The following is a 23,272-nucleotide window of genomic DNA, read 5'->3' as shown; positions in this document are numbered from 1 at the left end:
AATGTGACGTCATATCAGCCCCCTGACGAATTCGCGTTGAAAGCAGTAAAAGAGATTTCGTGGCTGCTCGCACTTACAGGAAACCTCGTAACGAACTGTCAACGTGTGAGTAACGAAAAAATCAAAAATGTCGACCAACATTTGAAAGGGGCGGATAAGCCAACTGTCAAACAGAACGAGTGAGAGTTGATTTTCCTATGCTGCTCCAGCAAAAAATAACTCTCGCTCGGTCTGTTTGACAGTTGGCTCTTCCGCCCCTTTCAAATGTTGGTCGACAAATATACTTCCCTCTTTTTTTCTCACGCCTGAACAATATCAGCAAAACCGCGAATCATCGATGTTTAGCTTTTTAGCGAGAAAAAAAACAGAAGGAAATATTTTACTTTTGACATCACGCACGCATTGCCAATCCACAATGAGATTTCGTGTGAGTGCGAAAAGAATTGAACATCCTTTTTTAGTTTCGCGGAAGAGCCTGCTCGCACTTGCACGAAATCTTAAACGGGAAGATAAACAAAAGGAAAAAATATTTCCTTCCTTTTTTGTCATGAACAAACCTCAAAATATCAGCAACACTTTGCAGAGCTGCCAGATATTTTTTAAAAGAATTATTATTTATCGAATTTTAACGCCGAATCACGGAAACAATGATTTTGTGCATTCTGTTTCATCTATTTGGAATTATATTGATTTCTAATATAAACATATCTTTTAACCATGCCGTATTTATAATATATGTGTACAATATGTGGTAAGCTGAAAAAAGCGGGATATCTGGCAGCTCTGCCCAACACCAGCTGCAGGTATCGCAAGCGGGCGCTTCAATCACTTAAGAGAATGCAAGTGGCAATAAGCAGTTAGATGTCGCTAGAGTCATTTTACACACGGTTTACGAAGCTTTTTGTTCTAGCTTGGATGTCTGTTATCTGTGGTTCTACCTTGCATTCCAATAATGTGCAAAAATCGATTAAGAATCTGCTGTGTTCGACTAGTTAAGTAGCCACAGCACTTTTTAAAGTATTCTTTAAATTTATGATATTTCAATTCACTATTTTAAAAGTATTTTTAAAATACCTTGCAAAACAGCAAATTTCTTACAAAACCTGTTAAAAATTTAGTAAAGTTTTCAATCAAAATTTGTTTTCGTTTTTATCACCATCGCAGCAGGTAGCGCCACGGCGGCTGTTTTTACTCCAATAGGTCAATAATTATTTCAAGTCGTGTTCTTTCTTCCTTATTTTGTATGTTAAAGAAGTGATACGTATCGATATGGCAACACTAATCATGTTTACTGGAATTAACAACAACACACTAACACTATTTTATACCACTACACAGCATACACAGGCAGTGAGGCTTGCGAACGCGATCCACCATCTATTCTGCAACCCTACACACTGCCACACACGTTAGGTATAGTTTTCCAGTCTGAAGAAAACGACGACCGCCCGTCAGTGTCATTTAAAAAGTGGTGCAAATAAGTGATGAGCTTATCTTCCCGAGGATACAGCAGTTCAAGAATTAAACGTAAAGAAAATTATAAACCAGTACGTTCGAAAATGCCGTCAATAAGCTTTAACATGCGGTAAGTAGCTAAACGGATTCTTTCTGTCCTGTTAAAGTATCTTCAGATTCGCCATATCAGCCAGCGTAGATAAATGTCCTTGACAAGGATAAAACAAAATAGGAAAATCCACATTGTTAAAATCAGTTTGATACGAATCAATGCGCTTTTTTTATGATGTGATAAGCGAAAGTGTGCAAACCAAACATAAAAAATGAATAAAATTGCACAATAAGCAAAATCTTTTGTTCGATAAGTAGGAGCGCCATTTTGTTTTTTGCAATTTCACTATTTTGGATAGTCGGTAGTACATGCATGCTACTCACATTATCGGCTTTTGCCTTTGTGTACCACGTATCGTGGCCGTGAGTATGAACGTCACTGACGTCACTTTTTGGGTGGTATAGGTTGCCTAGATTGTATATCAGATGTTTTCTGAGCTCCCGCTGTCTTATAGATTACCAATTTCCGCTCAAACCTATGTTTAGTATATTTATTTCGTGTTACACCAAATTTGACCTTGTTGACCCGCTGCGTATTTGTTTTGCATAACAAAGAGACCATTCTTCCATGCTTGATGATATGCAATACGGTAAACAAATTGATTGGAACCAGCATGCTGGTCAACCCTCCTGTGTCACTTAGCAGGGGAAACAAAAGCGACCTTTACTATGAACACTATTAAATCCACAGCCATTTAACTAGGCTCTATAATAATGTTACTCTGGAATTTAAAGTTATTGATGCTCAGAAATTTATGCGGGATTTTGTCAGATATCTATTCCTACTTTTTGAAAAATATCTAGAATCAAAGCGACGCAAAATTTCAGCTAAAACCGTCCTCGCGATCTATCTTCATAGCTCACAGGACTCATTTTTTTAAATACGAGACTGAAGTACGTTTCCTCGTAAACATTTTATTTCAACCATTACCTGTAATCTGCACAGACAGTAAAGGCTACAGTTACCAAACCTGATGAAACTGGACAGAATTATCAGAAAAACGTGAACTACGCAGAACATGTGAATGTCGTACCTACCTATCTACATCGTGGTTAGCGGGTCTCGGTTGTTTTCCTATGTTACACAGGAAAGTTATCAGCGTCGTGCCAAACAAGAAATAAACTTTAATATTTAGTGCCTGCAGACAGCAATAACTAGTTACTGTTATTAAAAATTGAATAAAATTAAATTTGTAACTGCCGTAAAACGTATTTTTAAATAATTCATGCGGAACTCACAGCTGTCGACTTGGGCCGGAAAGATTAAGCGCAAACAAAGTCGATAAAACTATGAAAATGATTAAAATCAACCATCAAAATGAAAAAATTGCAGTTGTATGTTTCAAATTTGCTTTCATTGATGTTTATCGTCGCCTGTGCTTGCATGAATAGGATTAAAACACGGTTATGTAAAACCAATACTAAAATAGTTCACAGTTGATTAGAAATAAACATGCACGAACCATTGAGGTTGGGTAGGGGCATTAGGGGCATAATGAGCACCCTAACTTGTTGACTGATTTAAGCACCCAAAATGACGGAATTTTTAAAGTGTCGTCATTGCAAAACATACATTCACTATCGATAATTAAAGGCGTACTGTTAACAAATTAAAAAATAATTGATATGATGACGAAAATTGCAATTTAAACTAATGCTTCAAAAACTAAAAATCGGTCAGTGTGTGGGGCATAATGAGCACCCTTATAAACACATGCTTGAAGAATGTATATAAGAACAACAACCACACACACATACACACACACTCACACACATGCATATACACATACATAAACACATACATACACATATACACATACACACCCATACATACACAAACATAAAACGTGTCAAAATGCCGATAAAACTATTGACCGCAAGCCGCTTAAAGGCAATTAAGCCCCGGAGGTTGCCTCTGAGGCACACAAGGAAAGTTTCGGATGACGCTTAAGCTAGCTGTGTTTTAGTGTTGAAGACATATGCTTTTCCGTTTCCCTCTACCAGCTGGTATACGAGGGCTCTGATTTCACGGGTAGTAAATACCGTAGCATCGAACCTCCACCTACAAAATATGGACCACCAGCTCTTGTTCTGCAGTGGGAGCGAAAACTGTTTTGAAGGAATCAATTTGGTCCACCTCCTGCTCCGAAATTGCCCTTTCGTATGGCCTAACATTCGTATGGCCGCGCTAACGTCTGCCGCAGAATGCTGTGGTACTTGGCGACTTGTTTTGTGAGTATTCCGTCTCGCCTTAGAGCGGTCAAGGCCACTTGCAAGGCCTTTTTTGACCAATTATGTCTTCCGGATTCTCTTGGCATATTTATACCATCACTGTAAACAAGCATTGACGCGATAAACAAAGAAACTGACAGGTTAGTTAATGTGACATAGTGCTCGTTTCACCCCAGCTAAGGGTGCCCATTTCGCCCCCACTCAAGTAGTTAAAATAAAAATGGGTTTTTACACTAATTATAGTATAAAATCAAAACTTCAATGAAGGTGAAATTTGAGATACAATGTATACATCATGCTGTAGTGTGCACTTGATAGTTTAAAATATTTAAATGATCGTAAAAGCTTATTTGGTAGTGCACCAAAATTATAATTTTTTCAGCGTCTGAGAACCAAGTTGAGTTTTTTAATATAACTCCGTGTTTTAACAGTAGAGATCACTCATTTTTTGATAAATAGATACTGTAGTACCTACAGCAGTGTTTCGCATGCCATATGATGTTATAAAATGCGTACTTTCGTAGAAAAAAGGGGTGCCCATTTCGCCCCGGGTGCTCATTATGCCCCTAATCCCCCTATATAAGAATAATATCGATTAGGTTTAATCATGTGATATTATCTCCAATTTATCCAATCCAATTTATTGTAATCCTCTTTTTTTTTTCAAAATTGAAATCTCGAAGCTGAGCCAATCAGGACGCTTTCAGATATAGTATTCATTTGCTGAATTCGATTACAGTTTACAGCAAAAAACAACGTAAGAAACTATTCATAATCTCGCTGTACCTAAGGCTGATGCCAGAACACGTGTTATTCGTTACTAATAGCTGAATAGGTAGCCCTACGTCAGGCGAAAAAAAACTACGTACCTACTTAAACTACAGACACGAGAGTCGCACCAAAATCGTAGTCGCGTGCACCCTACCCTGGCTTCAGTCTAAGTGGTAGGCGCAGAAATAGCTTTCATTTTATCTAATTTATTTGCGGTTTTGTGAATTTCACCAAACAATACAAAATAAAAGAACGGACATCGACGCAAATGTATAATATATATCTATCTTTGCTAACTTTTACAAAAATATCTGGTGACGCAGAGGTCTCTAATTGATATTTAGGTCACTCTTTCTCTCTTCGCCCAACAAGACTCGTTTGAGATAAAGTGGACAGATTAGCAAACCGTTGCTGCAAACCATGCAATATTTATTGCTATACACATTGCCGTTTAAGAGTAAAATTCCTGGCGAAGCAAAAATATGCTGAACTCTCATCGCATGCTTACAGTTAGAATATGTGAAATATAAACAATCCAGTCGACAACAAGCGCTGCAACAAAAGGATGGTTGAATTCGCTAGAATGGCTCAAATTTTTACAAATACATCGCTCATTCATAATACCCGCGTTGCGGGTTTTATTTTTAGAACATCTTTACACAGTTTACAATAATCGTTCGTAGTTACGGTAGAATGTGGAACATTTAAAAGGCAGCTCTACTTTTGTAATCATCTGGACCTTTGACGCTTGATAACCCCCAACCGGTCTGAGCGGAATGACCGGTTATTTGTAGATGAAACTCATTGAAGCACCAGTCTGAATTGTGATGTTGAACGACAATAAAACGAAAACTGCTGTTGACTGTCACCTTGTGACGAAGATTAGAGACCTTTGATAAAGGAAATATTATTTCAATTATGAATAAATATTTACGTTAAATATTCTACAAGATTGTAGCATTAGTTTTACTATTACCTTGTCGGTTGAGATAAGGTTGCGAGGTTTGTCTAAGCAGAATAACAAGTTTGGGAACCACTATTTTAAATATTAACTTTACTGAGCGCCTAGCAGAATCATAAGATAGGGAAATTTTAATGCTAGTATTTATTAAACGACAAAATTTTAAAAAAACAGTATCATTTAATCTAAACTATACTGCTATTTGCTCTACCAGCTGCTCCAAAATTATTTTTGAAATACATGAGGTTGCTGGTCTTTTTTCAAGGCTTAATGGCAACATATTTACTGTGAAAAGGTTTGACCGAAGTGAGAGGATTACTCAACTTGTTTCAACCGATTTCGGGTTAATTATTCCTTCACTATCGGAAATAAATTATAGAAGCAACTGGAATTGCTATCGAGATTATCAAATTAAATTAATATCTAATGCCTCCTTTTTAACAATGCCCAAAAACATTGAACAGTGAACTTTTTACGGACGTATTAATCGATATTAATGAATGTCAAACAACGTTTAGAGGGAAGTGTATCCGCCAGAATAAAGAGGAAACAAAAGAATCGAATGATCCAAGCGATACAGCGATGCTAACAGTCAATTTCAATCAACAACCATACGTTTCAGTGCGGAAAACGGCGACAACATTTACAGTAAAGAATTCATCATTTGTGAAAGGGTGTGGAAATGGGCAAAATTATCAAAATCAACAGGCCTTTCTCTTGACTTCGAGGTACAATACTAATATAATAAACTAATTGTATTCACATCAAGACTTTGTTTCACAATATAATAAATATTAACACGCACTAATGTATTTTCGGAACTGCAAGACCCTAAAGCTTTAATATTTCAATGATTCTTAAATATTTCAATGATCATTGAATTGCATCCCCCCGCAGAAATCACCTCTGTCTAGGTTTACTTGTTCTCGCAGGTCTACTGACCTCTATTTCTTCAGATGGGCCCGAACGAGCGACAGCGAGTAAGGAGAGAATTACTCCTGCGAAATGGTACGTCCCACGAAAAAGTTTTCCGTTTGGTACATTCCGCTTGAAGTTTTTAAACTACCCATGCTTTCATAGTTACGCAACTGCCAAAATAAATGATCTAAGGTTGAACTCCTCAGAAACTTGTAAAACTCGAGATTGTGACAAAAATCATCCGAGATTCATGATTTATGTATACAGTTTAACACAATTTAATTTGTGGCAAAGCGAAGTTTGTCGGGTCAGCTAGTACAACCTATAAATATTTAAAACCTGCTGTCTCATATAGCTCCAAATAGCAAACAATCTTAAAATAAAAAGCCGGGAAACACCCAGGAAATAAGTTTTCATAGCACTGTCTTCACAAAACACGTTGTGCTTGTAGTTCTTGCTAGAGACAACATTTCGTTCATTTCAGATATTTCGCGATGCTTTAAAAAACATTCGCGACAAATGAAACAATGTATCATGACATATCTTAGCTGTTCATCGAGTAGTGAATCGCCTTGTTCATAATAGGTAACTAAAAACGGTTTTCGGCTATTGTATTTAGATTTTTTTATTATTGATGAAGTGTGTTTGATCACTCATGTGTATATGTTTACGAAAAAGTCAGTTTTCCTATTTCATGAACGGGAAAATATCTTAACTTTTCGAACATTAACATTTTTAACATTCAACATATTACTACAAAACCATAGCGGCTATCTAGCAATCACACTTTCAGATGTAATCTGCTTACTAGATTATAGGAACATCAAATGTAATATCTGTACAAAAACACATCTCAAAAAAGAGCAAATAAACATTATTCGCACCTTTCTCATACATTTACATTAGAGTTCATTCAACTCTATTATTATTACGGGATAATTGTTGCCTTGATCTTTGAATTTAGCGCTTCCTGATGACGCTTGCCAAAAAAAAAACGTACCTATTTATAAAATGTGTCAAAATTTTGTCACAAGGATAAATGTAAACTTGGTTCAATTCAGTCCGGAAATGACATCATGGCAAGAATCACATTACACATATAACGCCGTATTTTCTTTTTGCATGTTTGCTACCTATCGATCCGATCCGGTACGCGCGCTCTATGCATACATACAGTGACGGACGTAATAGTAAAACCTTCAGCACAAAAAAGCTAAACGAAAACATGAAATTAGAAATGCTTTTATTGCATTGAAATTTTATTCCAATGTATATTTTATATACGCACCAATTCTACTCTCAGCAGAGAATTTCTATTCTGAATTTTGATCAACATGTGTTATAGTATATGGTTTGATACTGATCAGAATAGGATTTCTAATCGAAGCGATAATCCGAGTATATCTAATAATATTAGACAAAAACTAAGCCCAGCAACAGTATTCTTTCAAACATTATTTTATCAATATTTGGCTTCTATTTAACTCTACATTAGCTAGAACTGCGTATTGCTTTGTTTTCTATTTTTTCTAATGCCTCATATTTTTCAAACAATATGGTGAGGAAGTTGAACTGGCATGCCGGAAACTGTCACACCAAAAATATTTCTAATGCTGAATCATTCTAATTAATTACAAAGATCAGAAAAACGTCCAGCTCTGAAAACCAGATGAAGAGAAGCTTTAAAAAGCCAATTCCCGGGTAATTTTTCAAACAGACCTATGTGGCAATGAGAGATTCTCTTCGCGTCTCCTCTCTTCTGCTTTTTACAGCGATAATAATGCATTTTAACACATTAGCTTTGCATGAATCAGTTGCCAGAGCCACTAACTAGCTAAATATTTTAAAAATTTTATTTTCTATGCATTTATGTAGCCATGAAAAGTGGAAGAGAGGAGACGTGAAAAGAATCTCATTGTCACATAGGTCTATTTGAAAAATTAGCCGAGAATTGTCGATCGACAGCCAGAAAGCCAACCACTCCACCCGAGATGTTGCAAAAAAGCTGGGAATGTCACCTGCAGCCATGGACCGAGCTAAAAAAACCAAGTCAGACTGCTAACTTATAAACAGGCAGTGCTTCAAATCACGATGAAAAAAAAAACAAGACGGTCAGAACACGATCTCACGAGGCTGTCACGATTTGACCAAGCTCAATTGCAGAACGATGACGAAATCTACGTCAATGCAAACTTCAAAAAACTTCCTGGGCAGGAGTTGTATACGCCAGCCTATGTCATAAAATGTACCGATTGGTGAAATGAGTTGGTAGACATTTGCAATTTTTTCCCTCGACCAGTCTTGCAGCATGTTTCTAGTGTAGGATAACCCATTCTCCAAGTCACAAAACACGCGAAAAAAGCAGTTTGAGATTTTGCTCAATTTCAATTTCATTGCGCGCATCCTTGGAGAAACTGGACCGCGCCTTCCAAGTTCCTGATTAACGCACGCGGTTCTTCTTTTGATTTTTCATGAATTGACCATGAAATGCGTTAAAAATATCTGGTTTGGTAAGCTATCTATGCCTGTGGTTTGAATAGCGACATTTTCTTTGCGGTGGAGACCGTCAACCAGGAAATTCACGTGAACGAGTATCTGAAAAAACGTGTACTTTTCAAAGGCATTTCCGTGCTGTTTTGGGCGGATTAAGGCTGTGAGTGGTGATGGTAAAGAATTTATTTGATTGCAAAAGCAGAAGTCAACCGAACAGCCCAGCAATTCGGACTCGTTAAACCGAAAATTTTCAGAATATGTATTTCTTTTGTATTCTATACTAAATTGATTTTATTTATTAATTTTTTTTTATTTCCTATTAATATTATGAATAGAAAAGTTGAGTTGAGTTGAGCTGTAGAAAAGTTTTTTGACCATTTGATTTATTCTCTGCTTCGGGTTGCCTTGTAGTTAGGGAAGCGAAAAACTTCATGCTTAACATCCCTTGTATTTAAAAATAAATGTAAAATCACAGGCAATGGTTCAAATTTCATTCCGTTAATACAATTTTTTCAAATAATTTCCATAATCAATTAGTTCCTAGTAATCTCCACTTTATTCGAACAGAGGACAACAATATCGTATTAATGTATTAATCCTTGAATCGTGATTGACTATTAAAATCAACAGGATCGTTGCGCTGGTCCGGAAATTATCCTGTACACTAACAGTTGGCTTATCACAATAGATCAAAGTACTGGTCGCAGTGATAATGTCCATACAAAAAAAAAATCAATTGGTTGCAAACTCTGTCGAAATGTAACGTCAAGTTTTGAAAAAGGAATGTAGCCCCTGCTAGGCTTTGCTTTGCTATTGAATATTCGTCAAAATGGTACTATTCTTGTCCCACACTGTAAACAACACTGGCAAACAAACCAAAACTTGAACTTGCCAATTAAAACGCCAGTGTGCAGATGCACGTGTTGTCTACACTGCTCGCCGAAGTATTTCCATGCGGATCAAGCTGTTTCGGCGCAGCCAAGTTTTTAGCGTGACTAGTTTGCACTCATAGCGTATTATCCGGTGCTATATAACGTGTGCTATATAGGAAGCTTCGTTAACTTACATTTAAGCAGAAACAAATGGTCAGCAAATATTTCGTTTTCGCAGAACCGTATGATTTTGCGCTGTTTGATGGAAGAGGACTCTCGTGTATTCTGCTGAAAATGCCTTCTATTTTTATCCACAGTATTGTTGTTATTTTGATTTTTATTTTTTCTGCATTGTAGCGTTCGGTTCGTGCTGATAGGATAGAGAAATAATACTTAGCAAATGCTGGTTTTTTTGTGAGATCTTGGTGAAATATTCAGGCCGTGACGTCCGAAGTCCGAACGTAAATTATAGCGCCGATTCAGTTAAATGGAAGATGTTTGTTTTATAGTACACGTGAATAAAAAAATGCTTATTTTATTTATATACCTACATGATCTTTAACGTTCTAGATAGACCATACATTAGAAAGTGGAGCTGTTTTGTAATATGTTTCCCGTGACTTAAATAATGCTCTGCAAAAGAAATGATCGCATGGCGGTACTGGCCGATGATAAATGCGCAATAAGTATACACACAAAGAAAGGCTTGAATCGACCTAGCGGTTGACATGAGCGGTATGATTGTGTTGAGATTAGCGATTGCGCTTGTTTGGTCACCAAGAGACAATTAGGAAGTTAATATACAATCTGATAAGATACCGTGTGATGAACGTGATACAGCGTAGGAAATTTTTGAACAACCGAACACGACGCTTTCAATTGCGAGCGGAAATGTTTGTGATTCACAAAGCTTTGTTGCCTATCTACTGGTCCTTATCTCATGTAAAAGTTTTAATTTTTCGTATATGATCTAAGCCAATTGTTTGCTTTTGATCTAAATTTAAGTTTAGTATGAGTTCGAAAGATACTAAACTTCATTTATCATACAAATTAGATCATCTTTTGCAATGTACATAGGTCGAGTCTTAAAAAAAAGAAAATAATAAAATACACTATGTTTTTATTTCTTAATCGTTCTACGTTGTACAAATAATATTGTAAACAGACATGCTTGTATGGGATATAATTTAAACGACATGCATTAATAGGTTGCAGGAAGCAAATCGCTTAAATTATGTATAACTTTGTCACTCAATTCGTTCCTACAGCATCCTAAAATAAACAAATCAAAAAAAGTGTTGTTAACTTGTAGGATATTCTTTGCTGTAGAGCGTCATCCCGCTGGCGATGATCAATCCACCAGCCGAACACATCACGAAAGCTCACGAAAGTTAACGTTTATTCGTTTCGCAAAACCAACGTATACTACCCTCTTCGAGATCAGTTGGATTTTATCCGCGAAAATGTACACTCTTTGGATAGTGGATGTGTTTTCATAGCTAAGAAGAAAAATATAGATTACAAAAAATAATTCGAAAGAACTGTTTAGAAGTTAAATAATATTAAAATATACGAGCGAACTATAGAAACGACAAAATATAACAACCAGAATTCAAAGTAAAGACAACTAGAAACCTTTTGTACAACACCCAATTGTTTGTGGCCTAAGCTATTGAAGTGATTTTTTTATACTCAACATTGAACAAAGTATATAGTGTTGGCCTACTTATCAAGTGATCATCTGCATTTATTATAATTCTTATCCTAAAAGCACTGTTTGAATATATTCTGATCGAACTTTTATTAAAATAATGAAATTTGAAGTTGCTGAAAACAATAATATGTTCGGAGGCTTAATCCAATCGCAGGCAAGAAGGTAAGTGCATGCACATGAGAGCAAGTCTTCGGTTATGTTATTCCTTTCAAAATGACATAAACAGGGTTTAGTGCTAATTCCCGTCGTAGTAAGGAAAGCCACTTCTATTTTTATCTTTTCTTGGATGGATTTTAACGAATGATCCAAACCTTCCGATCCGTGCACTTTAATTCACTAAAATGAAATGCCCTAATATTTCATTCAAATTACGCCACTGACATTATTTTTTAAATCCGTCGATCAAAATTTTCCTTCGTCCGAATCCAAAATCACAACAATGTTTACGAAATGAGCACACATGCATTTGTGGTGCAGGACGGTACGACAAATGTTATTCTGCAAAAATTTCTACTGGTCATGCAAGGTTTTTGCCCTTCAGAATAACGACAATATGTAGCGCGAGCTACTTTCATTTTAAAAATGACGGGAATAGAAACAATTTATCGATATTTTTATTCCGTCGTACGAAAAAAGGTTAGAAATTTGGCTACTAAGAATTCTTTGATCAATGATGATTTATTGATCGCGCATGCTAGCGAACAAACTAAAATATTAAGGAATAGCTAATATTACATTGTGTGTAATAAATATTACATAGTGTGTCATGAAAAACGTGGATATGTATTTGTAATAATTTCGACGAAGCAGCACATGACCCTATTTCCATTAAAATTTAACATGAACGCACGATTACGCTTATAAAACGCGCCTTAGCTAGTGAACCTAGTCTGTTAGCATTCTACCAGCTACAATTTATTAATTATTACCACAAAACATTTCAGCTTTATCGTTTTCTATATTTATCATACAGTTGTCTTTATCTTTAGAGGCTTGCGTGCTATCTTGTTTTGAGGAGGATTACATTTTTGTTTACAGTGCTTGAGTACTTTCCGTGAAAATGGAGCTGAAAACCTGACAGTGAACTGCCGTTACATTAACCTTGACATTGAAATATTGTCAAATATAAACCCTTTTCGTCTCAAGGGTTTGCGACTGGTTTGCAATGTTTATTCAACTTGCAACGGCTCTTAAATAGTAAATCGTTAAGCACAAATGAATAACTCTACTACATTCTGAAACAGGAATATTCATATTCAAATGTAAATATTTGATTTGCGGAATTTAGTGTCGGAAGTCATGGATCTCTCGTGCTACCATGGGACAGAGAGGGTTCAATGGAATTCAATATGTCAGTGAACAGATAAAAAGTCCAGCAGTTGTGTCGCCTAATCATTTGTCTCGCTGTATTTATCAAGAAGAAATCCTATTTCATTATCTAATAGCGATTATGAAAAAACGTTTAATTCCAAATACATCCTTAGAAACAGATATCGCATGTCACTATCGAATAATGTTTATTTTTGCCATTCTTTTTAAACGCAGCTTAAATTAAACTTAATTTTAAGATATTTTATCATAAACTATACCGCTCAGGTCGCTTCAACAAGGTAGGTGCCTATTTAATAAGCCAGTCATCGTATGTTCGAATCTCGGCTGATCGTGGCTGTTAAGAATCAGTAGGATTGTTGCACTTGCCCCGTAATTATCCTGTACTCCAATAACCGGCTGCGGAATCTGTCGATGAAAAACGATCTAGTATTAACCTTCCGTTACTCGCGCTGCTGTATTTTTTACAACACTTGTAGATTTTTGGATGCCATTTTGTTTCAAAGTAACAGATCGATGTCAAACCAATGTGTATTCTACAATAAACTTATTATGAACAAAATGACATAATTATTCAATACATTAATACTTTAAATATTCAGAAAAATAGATCAGCATAAACCGAAATCGCAGAAAAGATGCAAGCGACGTGTGAGGGGTGCCGCAAACGGTATCACTGGAATTTTCTCTCGTTTCTTCATAAGGGCAAATAGATTCTGTATGCAGCAAAATTATCCAGTAGTTAATGATCATTCCAAAGGTGTGAAAAGTTCGTAATTTCGTTACTGCACGGCGCTAGTGTATGGGTCAGCTTTCTGAATGTGTTGTATCTACGGAATCTGTTTATTCGCAAGATCTTGCTTTCAGATAATGTTTTAGTAGACCAAAAACGCTAGGCAGATGAACGAAAGTTTTAAATTTTCACTTTTAAATAATCACTATGTATTATTACTGTGCAAAAAACTCTCTAAACATTGCTGCCCAAGCGAATCAAAACATCCCATCAGCCCTACTTTCTGAGCTGCCAACAGCAGAAATGATATCATACTATGTTTTATGTGAAAAACATCAAGGAAACATGATAACTACTAGAAAAAAATCTATTCAATAGAATATTACATCATTTAGGAATGATAAAATGATCTTTCCTAATGCAACAATGCTGCGATTGTAGGATGTACAATTTACAGCGCATTTGAGCACCGTCTGGTGACAAACTTATAAAATATTATCTCCCAAAGGAAAGATATTGACCTACTGATTAACTTTGCTGAAGACAGTAGTTGTCTATATAGCCAGGATTCCGAGATATTCCGAGATAAAAAGTGTTGTACAAAATACAACGCGCGAGTATCTGTGTTACAAAAGTTGGCGCGAGTAACGGAAGGTTAAAGACTTATCTTAAATCTTCAAGTTTATACCCAAGGTTTTGCTTTTTATCATACACTATGACTATACACAACCTTACTAGCATTTATTGCTTCCAAAACAATGTATTATAAATTTTCAGTGCTACGTACTTATAAAGAGTGGTTCGATAACAAATAAATGAATTTTCTCTTAAACAATCCAATTATTTGTCTTCTCAATTAGTATAAAATACTAATCAACCGCTGGTTGAAAGCGCCATTTGAAATAGGTAATAAATAAATAGTATAAAATATAGAGAAATCATCTAGTTGAATATTCCGATTGACAGAATCCAAATTATTGGACCTCTCGTTTAACTCTGGTCATTAGGTTTTATGCATATATCTTGTCTACTTTACCGTAGAGTGTCATTTTGCCTCAAAGACACTTGTTTACGTAAATTTCTTGGTTGACGGTCCCAGTTGCAAGGAAATGTCACTCTTCAGGCCACAGAATATAATGAATATATGGTACTACCACCTGCCTTAGCAGAACATCCGTTCATAGCATTGAGCCTATCATGTCAAAAAGAGTTGAACATATTCAATGATTGGTCATGCTTCCCAACTCTTGCATGAAGGGCCATAAGGGAATTGGTCGATAAGCAACATCACTTACACGTACCAGGGATTTAGAGAATCTCCTTCCAAGAGCTAAGTCGCCTGAGTCAATCGTTGAATAAACCGTCTTAATGCAGAATAACTCCAGCAGGTGGGGAGAAGAGCCCGCTCATTATCCACGATGTGTTGTTAATCGGGCCAGGATTAACCCTAGAAAGTTGACTGTTTCACTCTCCCTAGGCCCACCGCTTCAAACAAGTGCTCTGATGGTCCCTCCCTCTTCCCGATTCTAGTTTATTTATGAAATGTGGTATGTATGGGTAAAAATAGAACAATCTCACCAGCAGTCCTTCGAATGGAATAGAGTTGCGTCCTTTTAGTTTCCATAAGTGCTCCTAATAATTAATTTAATTTTTCTTCTGGTATCCAATATCCATGTGCAGTATTAACACTCGTATTGGCCAAAGTTTTCACTATATAGCAGGAAATGCTTCATAAGCTAAAACGAAAAAAAATAATTAAAATAACTTATATTATGCTTACCTATTATCAAGATCGTGTGGCTCCGCCGTCTGCCCAAAACCTCGATTATGAGATCAGGCAGCCGGGAACCACACAGTATCGCACCTCCTAGCTTGGCTACTCAATAGAGCATTACCGGTATGGCCACGTGGAGACGCTAGGTCGGGGCTTGGAATAGCTAGAGCTATATTGGACGCTCCTCATTTGCCTTCCCCATTTCATACCCATGTCACTCTTCAAGCCATAGCTAAATAAAACGGCCAATACAGTCATTTCTTAGCGAACTGCTGCTTGAAAATGTCTACCAACTTTTCGGTTGCCGACTAAAACTTTTGTCTAGGAAACTGCTTGCACTCTGACTTTGACGTAGATTTTGATCGTTGTCGTGTACAGCTTCTGCCATCGTGTTTTGGTTTTCAACGTGATTTGGATTTGCTCTAAACTCGATAGTACGGCTCGTTTTTTTAGCTCCACGCGCGGTTGAAACGATACTCTCGGCTTGTTTGCGATATCCCATACGGAGATGTTCGGGTTTCGCTTGAAAGCGCCGGCTACACTTTCTGTCGGCTTTCAATTTTTCCGCAATCCAGGTTTGCCTGGCGATGATTCATAAGCAATTTTGAACTACGTCTTACCGCAGGGTGTCAATCCAAAATTTGGATTAAAGCCAGCTTCACGAAAGAATGAAAGATTTTGAACTGTAATGGCTCTTCCAATTTAGAACGGATTTTGATGGTTCGGATACCATTCGATTTATAAAAGATGCAGTAGTTTTATAGCTTGCTTGAATAGATTGTTTTACAATCGCTACATAGTGAAAATCAACGAAAACTTTCAAATTAACAATTTTCCATACATTTTCCGTGTGATAGCCTTGCTTCCCAGGCACGAACGATGATTACGTTCAACAAACTTGTAGTTGTGGCTGTTGCTGCTGCTTCAAGATAGAAACGCAGGATAAACTGGTGGCGGTTGCGTAGTGCTTGCCACAAAGCAAATCAAATTCTACGTGCTACATTCCGATTTGGAAACTTAATCATCTGTTTTTATACGACAGACTTCGAAGCCAGCTGTAAGAATGCAGGACAATTGGGTATTTTAGCGGTATTTAAATTCTCGCATATTATGATAATATATGATGTCACTGTAATGTCACATGAAGACTTTTTCAAATTTGACGAGTGAAAGTAATAAAAAAATCATTTTTTTTCATTAAAAATTTTTTTTTGGGATAAGACGATAGCTTATAAGTAAACCATTTTTCTTCTCAGCTCGCCTTAGACAACACAGTGGATAGATAAACTATGGTCACCAGCCGATACAGGTTTTATATGAGAGCTGTCAAAAGCTCGGTCAAAATGAAAAGCTCTATCAGAAAGATAGAGGAGAGGAAGAGAACTTCTGACATCATTTCAATCAATCGGTTTGGTTGATATCTGTCAAACAGCAAATCATTCTATTTTTGATTTTTATTAATTTTTTCATCAAATACTCACTTAATTGAAATAAAAAAAGAACTGTTAGATTCAGAAAACGACGGGCTATCAAATGAGGTAAAAAAGCAACTTTTTTGGGAACATTAAAATACCCAATTGTAGGGCTTGTGCAACGATTCTATTTTGACTCTATCAGCCTCTCCCAGTCGACACTCGAACATGTGACGTCTGGTTTGTTAGACCAGTGTCGTACCTCGTGGCCAACTAAGAGGTTCAAGCGTTTTGCTTGTTACATTACACTGCAAACAGGCCACATATGCAGTCATGGATTGGATAATGTAAATTAATTTTCGTGCCCATGCGGTTGCAGCCGCGGAATGAGAAGCAGACAAGAGCGAATATGTTTAGATGGTAAAGAATAGAATTAAGCGGAATCTGCACGACAAGCTTGCGTTTTGATAATTGTCAGTGCGTGAAGCCAGATTAAGAAATGGAACTATTATTTACTTAACGCATTTTTACACTATACATACGTACAGGGCAATACGGTGTGGAACGTTTTCTTTAATATTCCAGGTTTCTTCGCAAAAACCCACCTAACGTAGTTCTGCATCAGCTACGCAGTTGTGTCTGAAACACGATCCTTCTGATTTTACAAGTCCTTTCCTTTTCACACTAATCATCCAAGTAAGTGATGATGAAAGGTTGGAAGGTTGATTAATAACATTTAGTCAATTTCTAATGCACTTCCATTAAATTTTTTCAACCATCGTAGCCGTGTAAGTCCGTCCCAGTTAGCTTCGAGGTACGATGCTGGTCTAACAAGCTAGCCGTCGTATGTTCGAATCTCGGCTAGGCGGTGCTTGCTAGTTAGAGTCAATAGGATCGTTGCACTGGCCCCGTAATTTTCCTGTACTCTAACAGCCGGCTGCGAAGTCTGTCGATAAAGAAGGGTAATGTCTAAAGACGGTATAAACCCAAGGCTTTGCTTTTTTTTTGGCTTGGCTTTTTAGCCGTGTAAGTCTAGTGTGAACTTATCCGGAAAACCGTTTTCGTCCAGAATTTTCCATGGCTCTTAACGATTTACACTATCATATGCGGCTTTGAAATCAATGAACAGGTAATGCTTCAGGACTCGGAATTTACCACACTTGTGGAGGATCTGCCACAAGGTGAAGATTTGGCCGCCGACTTTCCATGAAGCCGGCCTATTACCTTCCCACGAGTTTATTGATTATTGGCGACAGTCGATGGAAGATGACTTGGGAAAGTACTTTGTAGTAAGCATTCAGTAAGCATAGTGGTCGCTCGGTAGTTCTCACAATCCAGCTTATAGTCTTTCATGTAGATAGGGCAAATAACCCCCTCTTTCCATTCCTACTGTAGTCGTACCGCATCCTCTACGCAGTACCGCGGTTGCTCGTGTCTCGGTTGGTAGGAGGTATAGATAGAAGTTGCAGGATAAGAGACTATAGACCACTGTAGAATTGTATTCTAAACAGAAGTGCAGCGTTTAAGGCAATTTTCAGCACACGTACCTTCGTCACTATGTGTAGAAAGAGGTTGGTTAAGCATGATATTACAAACCATATAGGCCTTCCTATGCGTTGAAAAGAGAAACCATTTTTGTGAATACTGATGGCCAGAAAATTTCTGAAACATTGTGAATTGTGAAAACCATCTACCGTCCGCTGAAGCTCAACGCAATCCCCAATATTACGAACAACAATAAATAGTCTGACGTGTCATCCACATGGAATTCTTTCAAACATCCAGTAGTAGCAGCAATACATCATTGTTAACGTACATAGAGTACATTACCGTAAAGAAGGCATACTGTAACATGCGTTTTCTTTTGTTTAATGGCGAATTTTGAATTTGAATATTTTTTACTTTATCAATCTTTTCGATTCAAGCAGATATCATTTTAAATGTTTTCTTCCTTATTTTTTTCCAGTGAGCCAAGTATTAGTAGTAGTAGCAATCGTGCTAGCAAACGTACGATTTCTTCGTCCTCTTCGTCCTCCTCCTCTTCGGCCGGCTTCGACTCCTACTGTGTTTCTTTGGCTGTAGGACCGCTGTGGTGGTCCTGATGTCCCAACACTCAGAACCGACCATGATAGGGCGTCCGCCTTAAAAGGTACGTAATCAATTACTGTTATAGATATACTAAAAAATTATTCGCACTGTCGTTGGTTTATTGGTCTTGTTATTTCAGAATACAATCGCAAAACATCAATTGATTCGACCACCACCGCTTCGTCTGAATACATAGATCTAGATTCCACCGAGTCAACCGTGGACTTCATGAACCAACATGAAGCAGCCGTTATTCAAGAAGTTCTAAACCAGCCAGCTCCGACGCATATCACGTTGAAACTATATGTCACAGAGCAAAAGTACAGCACCTGGGAAACGGTAAGTTTTGTTCTCCGTTTAAAGCTCACCAACATTATTCAGAAAATGGTACTAATGATTTTCTGTTCAGCATAAGACATACGCATAGGAAAATAATTGTTCACCTTTGCAGGCCATAATTTTTTTTGGGCCTATTGAATTTTCGGTTCAGGAACCTGTATCTTTCTATATACAGCTTTAATTTGTTGGCAAAAATATTTATAAATCGAAGCGCTCCTAACTAACAATTAGTAAATTAATGTGTTAATGTTAATCTATTGTTCAGAAGTCCAGAAGTTGAATTGTAAATGCTATAAAAGAAATTTTGCGAAAAATCTTGATATGGGAATAGTAACTATGGTAGTAACTTGTTCGCTCTCATTCTGCATAGACTAGATGAGATCCTGTCAAACTTGACTGTTATGAACAGTTAACGTAAGAAATTTTATTGATATTTCACAACCTTCTACAATTCTGAGTCATGATCCGAATGATTGAATAAATCATTGTTACGTGAGATATTGGCTACGTCGTATCGCATCGAAATTAATTCATCTTGCTCTGTCAGGCTCATAGTCAGATTGTGTCAGATTGCCATAGTAGATAAAGAGCGGTTACAAATCAAACAACATAGTCCGTGATGTTTGATTTATTACCTGAAAGTAGCAATTCGTCGCCAAATAGCGGAAACATTCAAATCAGCCATTACAAATCCGGCTAAAATTTCTCAGATCTATATACTACGACTGAACACTCAAACCGCCAACTATCCATACCGTATAACAACTGCGGAAACAGTGGACTGTAAACTGAAAAAAGGCTTATGACAATTCTTAGTATTGAAACTATTACGAAACACTAAACTTCTCAGATAGTGCACTCCTCAAACCTCCCAAGGCATTCTTTCTATAAAACAATCCTAATGCCCAATGGGCACATTGCCTCCAGGAATGATAGACATAAGTAAAAAATGAAAATTTTCAAAAATCAACAGCCGTCAGTAATAACACTCCCAAAAATAAAACTACAAAAAGCTGAGACATACAGGCCAAAACTGTGAGCATCATTGAACTTAAGCTCTCTGCATACACCGCTCCAAAACGTCGTGGAATTGCCCAAATTGAGTAATTGGTGTGTCCAACGTCATACGACAGTTTGATTATGTCTTGTTACAAGATTTTGTGTATTTCCACGCAATCGAATAGAAGAATCTAAACTATCACAAATCATCAACTATATATGTTTCCCGCAGATCTTCAGTCCGATGGATAACATGCTATACGTGAACCTACCGTCAGCCATGTCCCACGAGGCATCAAAGCATTCGTTCATGTCATTGTTGGAATTTGCTGAAGAAAAACTAGAATGCGACGGTGTCGTCTTGTGCATCCGCAAGGACCGACTCGATCGCCCGAATCTGGTACGCACATTTTCCTTCGTAGGATTCCAGCTGGTTAGCCCGAAGACACCGTTGACTCCACCGCATATTGAGATTGAGCAGAAAAATGAATATCTCTTCATGATTTACAGCATCGAGGAGTAGAATACCATCAACATAACAGTTATTCAGGCGAAGATGCGTGGGTGTGTTTTGATTAAAATTAAATCTTCGATAACTTCAGTCAAACGACCAGCTTCTCGAAAAATTTCATCCCGCTTGCCGAGAAGATTCATCCTAACGACGATCGGATGGCTGGATTATTTAAAAGTAAGGAGGCATTGTACGACCGAGCTTCGATAGGTGGCAGATCGTTGCATTCCAAATCGGCCTGCACAATGGTTCCGTTTTAATCAAAACACATTTTTCTACGACTAATTGAAACAATAATCGTATCGACAGCAACATCCTATAAAGTTAAAAAGAAAACATCTCTTTTCGAAAAGATTACAATACCAACATTACACTAACAGTATAAACTATCGTATAAGACAAAACTAATAATCCCATTATTCAAGGTCGATCACTTGCGAGTTGTAGTTGTTTTAAAGTGGAATGCTTCTATCATTAAAAAACAAAAAAAAAAGCTGAAAAAAATTATAAAACAAAAAATCTTTTTCTAAAATAATGTTTTTACAAAAAAAGACCCAAAAAAATGTATGAACTTATTAAATATTTGTAGTAGGAACCAATGCAAAGAAAAAGAGCTAAGAACATAATCCCAAAATTTATATTCTATTGATTTTATTAGTTAACGGTGGTAATTAAAAACAAGAGTTTCAAAATAAAGAAGATATCCTAAACAAGCGACTAATTCCTTCGCCATCGTGTGACTTTTCGATTTTCTATAAATCACGACGGCAATATCTACTTCCATAAGAAGATACCAACAGAATGCGTCAAGCGTGCAGGGCAAGACTTGATTGACTAACGGTGCGAAGGAAAAGTTTCAGCACAGGTGCAGGTATCGTATTTAGAAGAGTAAACCAGCGAATGCACATTTCTGCATATAATATTGCTTATTGTACTTATTTTTAACACCCACCAGTAAGGTGGGACCCATGGTATTGTAATTCAAAGCAACCGTTTAGTTTCGCGTTCTTCAAGAATGCAACATGTGCGTGCACATACAAATTGAAACAATGGAAAAGAGAAAACTATTCAGCATAACTTTTTTAACTTTATACGGAAGGTAAACAAATGAAATATTTTTAAACAATAATCGGGATGGTATATTTTATTTTTATCTTATAGTTTTATATATGTATTCTTGGTTACGAGTATCGTACAATGCAGAAATTTATTATTTTACTACGCAGTTACATCAACTCTTTGTACTTCAGCGGAATCGAAACGGAATTTGTCCAGGTTTCAACGAAAGTCAAAGAAAATTTACTAACATAGTAAGCAGTAGATTTACTATAAATGTGCATACCTTTACGTATCCTTTATTATTAACATTTATCAGTGTTTATCCAGATCGCTAGAACGAATTGAAGAAGAATAAAGAACACAATAATTTTTGTTTCCGGCATGGGACTTACGACAGTATATCTCATTAATCCGAAATGCATAAATCCTAATGGTCGAACCCTTTTCACTTAAATTCACAAAGGAATTACATGTTATTTCCTTTTTTAACCTGTTCGATGATCGGGTTTGCCGAAGTTCTTGAAACCACAGCTGCTGCGACGGCCACAAGCCTTTTCGTACTTACGACCCTTGGACTGGACGTACGGGCGGGCGTCGCAATGTGGTACACCGAGAGCGTCGAAGTGAGTGAACGCTTCACGGGCGCTACGTTCTCCTTAATTATCGTCGAAACGGCACCGAAAACCAATGTAAAATTCGCCAAGAATTCAGCTAGGCACACATTGTTAAAGGAACAGAAGAAACTACACCGTATGGAGACGGAGTGGCTAGGTGCTATGTACTCGTCCTAGGCTACTTGTCGCGAATTCGTTGAGGATCTCAGCACTTGTAAGCCAGCTTCAACCTGGTTAAGCTATCCAGTACGTAGGGTCTCTCTATTCAGGGTATCGGTGGTACATTCTTGTGACTTGGCAGGTGTACGACACTGCGTTTTTAGATCGGTGTAGATTGCCTCCGCCGTTCCAAGGTTTCTAGTAATGATGTCAAGATCGTCTGCTAGGAGTTGGTTACTTTTGCTGAAGTTCGTTCCTCTTGTTTTGACGCTAGCTTACACCTTCAATAGCGATGATAGCATACGGGACCGTTTCGAGCGTTTCGATAGAATTCGAGAGTGTTACAGAAACGCGCGTAGAACATCACTCGCTTCAGGTAGCTATCCGTCATGTTAGTTTGTCCGGATAACCGTTCTCGTGCACTAACTTTCATACCTCTTCACGCTCAACTGTATCGTATGCTTTGGAATCCATGCAAATATGATATTGTATGATATACATATTGTACTCCCGACATATCGGAAGGAATTGTCTGAGTCTGAAAATTTGACCCGTTGTAGCACTATAAAGCCCACCTGATACTGTCCTACGAATTCTCTTACTATTAGGGATAGGCGACGTAACCAAATCTGGGAGAGCACCTTGTAGGCGGCGTTAAACCGCGTAATACCGTGGTAAGTACAGCAGTCGAGCCGATTGTTCTTTTTGTGGACGGGATAAACCGTACC

General features: G+C 37.3%; 1 protein-coding gene across 1 annotated transcript; it reads left to right on the top strand.

Annotated features, from left to right (window-relative positions):
* The first annotated feature begins 1,418 nt into the window (after positions 1 to 1,418).
* On the top strand, positions 1,419 to 22,158 carry LOC128741107 (ornithine decarboxylase antizyme). The gene is given in 5 exon segments (XM_053836682.1): positions 1,419 to 1,585; positions 18,742 to 18,874; positions 18,876 to 18,924; positions 19,003 to 19,202; positions 20,434 to 22,158. Coding segments are annotated over 5 exon segments (774 nt in total). The 5' UTR covers positions 1,419 to 1,484; the 3' UTR covers positions 20,725 to 22,158.
* The last annotated feature ends 1,114 nt before the right edge of the window (positions 22,159 to 23,272 follow it).

The sequence above is a fragment of the Sabethes cyaneus genome, chromosome 3, assembly GCF_943734655.1.
Source record: "Sabethes cyaneus chromosome 3, idSabCyanKW18_F2, whole genome shotgun sequence".
NCBI classification, from domain to species: Eukaryota; Metazoa; Arthropoda; class Insecta; order Diptera; family Culicidae; genus Sabethes; species Sabethes cyaneus.
The sequence above is the reverse complement of the archived record's forward strand: the minus strand, read 5'-3'. Positions and strand labels throughout refer to the sequence as shown.